General features: G+C 50.9%; 1 protein-coding gene across 1 annotated transcript; it reads left to right on the top strand.

The window, feature by feature from the left end:
- Positions 1–1,612: 1,612 nt before the first annotated feature.
- Positions 1,613–8,098, top strand: RHBDD2 (rhomboid domain containing 2). Its single transcript, XM_032707243.1, has 4 exons — positions 1,613–1,772; positions 2,875–3,276; positions 3,640–3,790; positions 5,928–8,098. Exons 1-4 carry the CDS (start codon positions 1,628–1,630, stop codon positions 6,340–6,342), a joined length of 1,113 nt encoding a protein of 370 aa, XP_032563134.1. The 5' UTR covers positions 1,613–1,627; the 3' UTR covers positions 6,343–8,098.
- The last annotated feature ends 1,157 nt before the right edge of the window (positions 8,099–9,255 follow it).

Genomic DNA, 9,255 nt, shown 5'->3' with positions numbered 1-9,255 from the left:
AGCCTCTCGGTGTTTGTGCATTCCTCACGGACTGAAGGATTGTCATAAATGGAAACTGGAATTAGTTGAGAGTTACAAGCTCATGTGTCTGTCTGTCTGCTGATAGATCTGTGCTGTGCTCTCCTGTGGCTCCCAGTCAAAAACTTTGAAGCTGGGATATGGAAAAGACATCAGCCCTTCAACCCTCTGCTCTTCCCCCTCGGCTGGAAAACAGCAGAGTTCACAGAATCAGTGGTGTTGGAAGGGACCTCTGGAGAACATCCAGTCCAAGCCCCCTGCAAAGGCAGGGTCACCCAGAGCAGGTGACACAGGAACGTGTCCAGGTGGGATGCATGGTGTCAACAGATTTTCTCCTTTTGTGCAAATATAGTCTTTTTCTACCACAATATCCACAGCTCCATCCCCAAATCTCTTCCAACTACAAACTCAAGAACAGATACAATTGTTGTGGTCAGTGCTAACCATGTGTGTAAAGCAAGCCCTGACCACAGTGAAGGATTTCCCTTGAAGGGATCAGATTAAGTTCTCCCTACTCCATCATCTCCCTGTGACACCTGCAAGAACTTTGGTATCTCTATTTATAGTCTGCCAATTCCTCTCCTAAATCTGACTAAAACTTGCCAAATAGTTAAGCCAATATTGCTGGGGAATTGAAGACAGACACAGAATATGAGCCTCATGCAGGTTCAGCCTGGTTTGAACACACAGATGTGCAGGAGGGCTGTCCCTCCATTTGCTCCAGCACAGGTGGGAAGGTGCATGTGTGGTGTGGACACTCCTCTCCATCTCCATCTGTCACACATGAAAGGAAACAGTTTGACAGTTCAGGGAGGACACTGAGGGATTGGAGCAAGTCCAGGGAAGGGAACAAAGCTGGTTGAAGAGTGTGGAGCACAAGTCTGATGAGGAGTGACTAAGGGAGCTGGGGGGCTCAGTCTGGAGAAAAGGAGGCTCGGGGGGACCTTCTCTCTCTCTAAAACTCCCTGACAGGAGGCTGGAGGCAGGTGGGAGTCGGGCGCTGCTCCCAGGCAACCAGTGACAGGATGAGAGGACATAGGCTTAAGCCATGCCAGGGAATGTTCAGGTTGGACATCAGGAGGAATTTCTACACAGAAAGGGTTATTAGACATTGGAACGGGCTGTCCAGGGAGGTGGTGGAGTCACCATCCCTGGAGGTGTTTAAGGAAAGAGTGAATGTGGCACTCAGTGCTCTGGTCTGGTTCACAAGGTGGTGTTTGGTCACAGGTTGGACTAGATGATCTCACAGGTCTTTTCTAACCTCACTGACCCTGTGATTCTGTGGTTCCCAGCAGCCTGACCCCACGGTGCAGGGGAATGGGGCTTCACTGGCCTGGCTGGGCCTCCCGCATCTGAGGGCTCCTCATGAGGAGACCTGGACCCAGCTCAGGTAGGCTCCCAGCGAGACCTCACACCTCCCCACGGGGATATTTTCCCCTTCTGGACAAGTTAAAAACCCCACTAATTAATTAAAAATTCAAAAGAAGGCGGGGAGGGAAGAACCCCACCCCCGCGCGTCTCCATGGTAACGCGAGCAGCGCTTCGCGTTGCCATGGTAACGCCCAGGCCTTCCGGCGGCGGCCGGAAGCGGCGGGCGCGCGGGGTGGCAATGGCGGCGCCCAGGGCACTGCCAGCCGCCGCCGCCCTTACGGTGCTGCTCTCGGTCGGGGCCTCCGCGCCCGGGATGCTGCGGGGTGTCCCCGCCGCCCGCTCCGCCGCCGTGCTGCGCCCCACCGCCCTGCGCGACGGGGAAGGTGAGCGGGGGCCGCCCGCGGGGCAGCCGCTGCCTTCTTGGTCCCCCCTGTCTTCCCCCCTCCGTGGGTCCCCCATATCAGACCTTCCCCAAATCCCCGACGGAACCTTTGTGTCCTCGCATTCCCGGTCTCCCTCAAATCCCCACTGGAGCTTTTGTGAGTTCCCTCTCCGGGCCATCCCCACGTCCTGCTCAAGACCCCTTGGTCCCTCCCTTCAGCCCCCATTTCTGGGCACTTTCTCAAGCCCGTCCCTGAGCCCGCTGCTCCCCCTGTGTCCCACCTCTCCGTGCTCCTTTTTCCTCCCGCTTTCCATGCTCTTCCCTGACCTGGGCACCCATCTCAGCTCCCTTACATCAGGCTGCTCCCCTTTACCCCTATTTCTGACACTAAGCACAGTATGAGTATGTTTCCAGGATCTTGAGGGATTTGCTTTCCTCGGTGACTCTGGTATTTCCAGGATGATTTTTGTCACACTTTTAATTCCCGTGTCCCAGCTCACCCCTGTGCAGTGATTTCCTTTAGCAGTGTGTGGTTTCTCTGAGCTGATGGGTGAACATCTCCTCACATTTCTTCACGGGTTATTTTGTTTTTCACTGATGTTTTTCTTTCTGTGGGGCTGAGGTTGGTGGGAGGGAGGTGGAGAACTCTTAGCCTCCATCCTCGCTGAATGCCCAGGAGAACAGCTATCCAAAAGGCCTGGGAGCACTTCTGAGGTGTGAGGTTTGGTGAGAAAAGTCAGCCTTCTAGCAGTTTAAGGAGTGGGGTTTTTTGCCAAAATCATTGTTATAATAACATCTATTTTTACGTCTCTTGCCTTCTCTTTTAATGAGACTGAACTATACTACAGATGCTGCTGCTTTTTTCCAGGCAGCTTCCCAGGAAGCAGCAAAGAGTCAGCCCATATGTTTATGACACCCAAGATAGCACTTCTTTTACTCCATCTTGTTATTTATGCCTGATTTTAAAGGCCTTGAATTCCTTCTTTTCTACACCAGCATAGAAAGGAAAGCCATTAATTAATCCCTTGGGCTCTCTCTCTCCCTCTGCTCAAGCCTGTGATTGTGGTTTAAAGCAATTAAAAGCTGTGTCTGTCTGTGCTCAGTTCACAGGTTGGTCACCTACGTCTTTGTCTATGAAGACCTGGTCTCCCTGACCTGTGGTGCCGTTGCCATCTGGTACTTTGCCGGCAGCTTTGAGAGGAACGTGGGCACAGTGAAGCACTGCTTCCTCACCATCACCTTCTCCGTGCTCTCTGCCCTCTTCTACCTCCTCCTGGAGCCCCTTGTCTCCCGGGTGTGGGAGGTGGGAGATGCCAAAGGATTCCTGCCAGTGGCTTTCGCCATGCTGGGTGTGTCCACCACCCGCTCGCGGATGAAGAGGGCTCTGGTTTTTGGGTGCAGGGTTCCAGTGGTGCTGGTGCCCTGGTTTGTGCTCTGCGTGGCGTGGTTTATCCCCCACTCTTCTCTCTTGGGTAACCTGTGTGGGCTCCTGGTTGGGGAAGCCTGTATCCTTTCCAAGTGGGAAGCTCCGAGCCAGAGCGGGATCATTGGTTCGCGATGGGAACGGGGTGCTGTGGTTCTTGTTGTTGGTTTTATGGTGTTTCCTGGGCTCTTGCTCTGCATGAAACCCTCCCTGGCTTTGCTCATCCCCTGTTGGCTTTTCACCTCATTCTTCCACTTCCCCAGTGACTTTTGTGCACACAGAGAACGTGGAGTGAGAAGGGCGATGGTCTGTGAACGTGGTGCTGGGCGGAACTGGGAGAATTCTCCAGGAAAAGTGGTTTGTGGGCAGAGGAGGATTGTGTGTGGCTGTGTTAGAAGTGACTGTGTTTTGTCTGCAGACCTCCTTAACACGCTCCTGGCTTCAGATGGTCTTGGCTACTGTTTCTGCCTGGATTTTCCAGAGTCAGTGGGCTCTAAGCTGGACCGGGTGTTCCCTTTCACTCTGCTGAAGAGGATCCCAGGGCTGAAATACATCCCAGGGTCCTTAAAAGAGAGAAGAGCCTCTGACAGCACCAAGTAAGTACAGGAGTTCCTGTGGGAGATCTTATAGGGGAATTTTGAAGTGTGAGTAGAGGCTCTAAATCACCTTTAAAAGCCGGATTGCATTTGTTGAGTTCATATTGTGGGTGTGGGAGGGGGCAGAGTCACCCTTTGATGTTACACTGGTGACATTACTGGGACTAATAAATTACCACTCATTAACTCAACCAGGTCTTTAGTGAAAGCTGGATGGAGGTGAAAGACCTCTCCTGTGCTGCAAGGGCAGTGTGTGTACACATGCAAAGGTATTGCAGCTCTGGCTGACATGAAAGTTAAGTTGTGTAACTCTGCCCTGGAATTAGGGTTTAAGGCATTTATTCCTGGCTGTGTGGCTCCCTAGGGTGTGATCCCTATCTTTATTTGCCCCACCTCGCCTCCCAGGAATGCTGTGAAGTGAGTTCTGTCCAAACCTATGTAGGAGCAGAGCATTGTATATCAAAGGTGTCACTTACAAAGTTCAGTGTAGACCTTTTGGTCTTTTTTAGCCTTTCAGTAGGTTTTCAGTGTCAAGGCAATGTTACTTTAGTGAAACAAAAAACCTTGGGGCCCTTGGCTGACGTTCAGGAGTGGTTTTAAGTTATGTATTATCACAAGCCATGAGAACTCACTTGTATTCTAAAAAGCTTGAAAATGTAGGTCAAATATTTACCTGTCCTAAGGTGCCATTTCAGCTTCGCAGAGAAAGGGTAGTTTTCTGTTAAGGGTTAAATTCTGTGTATTGTTTAAGCCTTCAGCTCATTGTAAAGCTTTAGTTGGAGTGGAAGCATTCCCAGGTGTTTGCATTGCCCTCACCCGTGGGGAAGCCATAAAACCAACCCTTGTCTGCAGCAGGAGTGTCCCTCAGGTCCATCAGGGCGCTCAAACATGAGAGTGCTTGCAGGGAGGGCAGGTAGATCCAGCAGCATTTGTGTTTTTAGTCTCTCCTTCCTGTGCAAATGCAGCTTTTGGGAGGTGGGACTGTCTCCATGCTGAGCCTGTGCCAGCATCAGTCCAATCCTGCTGTGCACAGCACCTCAGGGTCTAAACCTGCTTCCTTTGGTGAGGTGACACAGACTGTTGTGACACAAAGGTACTTACATGAATATTTGACTATCCAACAGGCGTGGGAAGGTGTTTCTAGGATGCTTCCACTGCTGCAGCTAAATTTGCATGTCTGTGTCTTAGGTACAACTTCTGTATGTGCTTCTGCAGCTTCATGTTGATTATTTGGATTTTTAATAACTTGGGATTCGTTTTCTTTTTAAATTTTCATGAGATTCAGGCACCAACTTGCCACCAGGCAGGACACGTTCCTAGGAGGTCCAGTCTTTGGCATCATGTTTGTATCCACAAATAAAATTAAAAAAAAACCAACCCAAAATCAAATTAATAATTTAAAACCAAAAATCTAAGCCTGAAAACCCCAGGCTGAGCCAGTCTCTTGTTCTTGCTGGGAATCTGGCAGTCATGGATTCATGAATATTGCCTTGATTCTCAGCACTCATCTGCGTGTTGTGCGTGGGCTGAGCAGCACTCCTGAAGTCCCAGAGGCTTCAGCTTCTAGGCAGATTGCCTCTCTCCTGTTTTGGCTGGATGAGTCATCCCTTCTGCTGGCAAAGACTTTCTAGTCCTTGCCTCTGAATAATTAATTTAATTTCTAACTCTCTCCTCCTTCTCTTTTTTTGCTTTATACTCTGGGCTCTTACTCGCACCAAGGGCCTTTATGTTTTCTTCATAAACACTTGGCAGCTGTGACTTCTCCTGATTAATGCCTTGGCAGATGTGTCCCTCACAGGGCAGGGAGGATGTGCCCTGGAATCTCAAAGCACGTTGAAGTTTGGCTTTTGTGTATTCCTTGCACAAAGAGTCTGGGGCCAAGAACCACACTCGTTCAGTGAGTGTGGAAATGGCGTGGGTTGGGAGTGGGAACATCTGTCCTGGGAAGCCAGTAAACCTATTTTTTACTCAAGTGCTGCTTATAATAAGAGCTTCTGTTGTAGTGAATCCCTCTGATGGATTGCAGTGACCTCTCTGAGCGCTGGTCAGGAGGAAATCAACCCTCAGGGCACTTCCAGCGCTAATTAGGCAATGCAGTTCTGAGCACTGTGTAACCTTCTGTTTTCTTCCTGCCCAGGATTAACCCTGCACCAGGCACTTACCCCACCCAAAGCTACTACTGCCCTTCGCCTCCAGCTCTTCCTGCTTCCCAGATGCAGCATCCCAGTGCTCAGAGCCAGGGGTTTCATCACAGCTGCGCTCCAGGACGTGGCCCTGCGCCGGGACACGAGGGATCTCAGCAGGGCCACGCTGCAGGACACAGCCTCAGTTCTTCCCACTGCCAAGCCAGAGGTGCCTGGGGAGAGTGTTGTGGGCAGGCCCACGTGGGAGCCTCCCCAGGACAGCACTGCCAGCTGGGCACGTTCTGTCCCCCTCAGCGCGTGTGCCCGACTGACCCACAGCCACCTGCACTGGGCCCCCTGGCTGGTGCTCAGCAAGCACCCACAGTGCCTCCTGCTGCAGCTGAATTTACCAGAGTCCAAGTGTACTGATCCTCCTGGGAGCATCAGGACTCACACAGGGGCAGGACCACTCTGTGATGCTCCCACAGCAGTGCATTGCTGGCATCTTTGCTGTGTCTGGGGTGACTGTTGGAATGCATTGGTAGCTCCAGTGTAAACCATTTCCCTGCTCCCTGGCACAGGCTGCTTGAATTGTATTTCCTTTATAATTGTTTTTTTTACTTTTTGATATTGCTGGGGGTGGGAACTGTATCAGCTCTGTGTACTTCTCATCCTTTTGAAGTCTTTTTTCATTGCTGCATTTAGCAGTTAGCTTTTTTCCACGCTGCCACTGGAGTTCCAGTGCACCAGCTCCCTGAGTCAAGGTGGGAATCTCACTGTCAAAACACTGGAGTTTAGCTAGGCTGCAGCAAAAAGCACATGTCCCATTTACACTCTTACAGGTGTGATGTAGCTAGGACCCAAAAGAGGTGGGAATTGGGCAAGCCTTAGTTTATAACTTAATATTTGAGTGGAGGAGGACAGATGTCTGTTCTACTGGTGACTTCCCCACTAAAAGAGCACCATGAAGAGGGCTTGTTAAACCAAGCTGGGGCAAGAGGATAGATCACAGAACACCCTTTTCTACTGCCACAAAACACAGCCCTAAAATGCTCAAAGTCCTTCTTAGCTGCAGTCTGTGCCTGCATCATTTTCTGATAGCACTGCACCAGCTCAGCCTGTGTCACCAGCACTTGTCGATAAGGCCACCTCACATGCATGGGAAGTAGTGGGAGACTCTTCAGTAATGAATTTTGGCCATTTGTGGAGCAAATGTTTATAAATCCAAGGAGTGCAGCAGCAGTGCTGTTGGGGGTGTTCACGCTGCTCAGCATTAGAAGTCTCACCCACCAATATGAGCACAGTCTCTCTCTGTTTTCTTGGGAGCTGGTGGGCAGGTGTGTGGGAGAGGGGAGTTTTCAGCAAAGGATTTGGAGCAGGATGCACTGTTTGGTGCGTGTGGCTGTAATGAAGGACTTTGGTCGAGTTGCTGGGATTTGAGCGTTATTCCCAGCTGTGTAGCTGCTGCCCTGTGCCATGCCCAGGAGGAATCTGCTGTCTCTGTATCTGTAAATCAGCCAGGATCTCAACTATTGCCCTCGACTCTGCTCAGAGTTTTGTTGTGTTCCAAAAAAAAAGTGGTGCATGAAGCACAAAATGCTGTTACTGCTCCTGGAGATGTTCCTGCAGTGCCTCACCCGTCCCCAGAAACACAACAGCCTCAGGGCTCCTCTGTGCTCCCAGTGAGCCTGACCAGAGGCAGCTCTGGCAGCTGCATGTTCCAAAGCAAGTCCATGCCCCTTTGATTTTTCCATCATCAGTGTCTGAGGAAGCCCCTTGTTGCTGTACAGCCACTTCTCCAGCAGGCTGGAGTTGAGGGCCTTGTCCCTGATTGTTTCACTCCTCCACAGGATCACAAATGGAGTTGACTTCATGGTCCTGTTTTTCCTGCTGACAGCAGTTGCATTGTTATGTGTTTAGTGTGGAGCAAGAGTGGGATAAGGAGCTTGTTTGGAATTTAAAAGCATGTTTTTAATACCAGGAAAGAAATGCTAGAGATAACATTGAAATGTTGATACTCCACTCTCTGCTAGTGCCTTGATTTTTCCTCCTTGTGAAATCCTTGCCTGTAAACCTAGGGATTTTATCACTGATTTTTCCAGGAGGGTGATGAGCATTGATAGCAATCATGAATGTTGTATACCTCCAAATTGGGAACTGGAAATAGAATCTGAAAGACAAATTGCTACGGTCTCTGGATTTGCTTTCAAAGGAGGATGTGGAGCGTGCCCCTCCGGGTGGTGGGCTGGGCACGGTGGGATCTGTGGGGCGGGGTCTGTGGGATGGGCTGATGGGTGCCAGCTCCGCGTCAGGTTGGGGCTTTGGACGCGCACTGGGGACAAGTGGAACTGCACCCTGGAAAACGCTGGAAGCCGGTTATTTTTCCTTTCCAACTCTTATCAGCTGATCTGATGAGAGATTCGCTCTCCCGGCAGAGCTGTCAAAGGGATGGCACGTTTCCAGGGAGTAGTTTCCTGGTTTCGTAGTGGCGGAGGAAGCCCTGGCCTGTAGGAGTCACTGAAGTGTCGCTGCCGGCAGCCGGAACAGCCCCGATCCCGGGGAACAGACAGCAAACCTCCTTCCAGGGGGTGAGCTGGGCCCCTTGGCCCTGGCGGTGGGGGACATTCCTGCCTGGGAAAGAGCGAGCACCAGCCACTAACTTTTCCATGCTGGGACAAGACAACTGCCACAGCCTTCCAGGTGAGCAGGACCTGCCAGATAGGGACAAAACCACAATTTGGGGTTTTTATTTTCCTTCTGCTCCCAGGTCTTTTAGGAGCTTCTGGGTGACCTTGGCAGATCACTTGGTCTCTCTGATCTCTGCATCTTCCACCATGTCCCCAGGGCTGTTCCAAGTCCAGCTGCACCTACTTGTCCAGTGCAATGTGTTGTACCTTCAGTGCCCTTCAGATGGATGTTTGTGAAGATTTATTTTCTAATGAGGTCTGTTCCCTGCTTTCCTGAGGGCAGCTGTTTCACGGTGAAACGCTGTTGTATAAATGAGCCAAGGACCTTCTGCTTCTCCAGCAGTGGAGTCCAAGCAAGTCCCAGTTCCCCAGGGCTGGTGGCAAACTCAGAACTCCTTGCCCAGGGAAGGGAAGTTGCTGGGAGGGAGGAAAAATGTTGTGATGAGACATTTCCAAATGTGTTTAAGGCTCCGAAGAGGAATTAAATGTGGGAGAGAGGGAGGTGAAAGTCATCAGCTCACTGGGCTTTGGCATTTGCCTCACTGAGCTCCCAGCAATGTTACTCATTGCATGTTGCAGTACCAGCTCATTTCCTTGGTGGGGAGACAGAGAATGGAAGTTCCTAAAGCAGGAAGAAAAAAAGAAAAAAAGTCAA

The sequence above is a fragment of the Chiroxiphia lanceolata genome, chromosome 20, assembly GCF_009829145.1.
Source record: "Chiroxiphia lanceolata isolate bChiLan1 chromosome 20, bChiLan1.pri, whole genome shotgun sequence".
Lineage (NCBI taxonomy): Eukaryota > Metazoa > Chordata > Aves > Passeriformes > Pipridae > Chiroxiphia > Chiroxiphia lanceolata.
The sequence above is the reverse complement of the archived record's forward strand: the minus strand, read 5'-3'. Positions and strand labels throughout refer to the sequence as shown.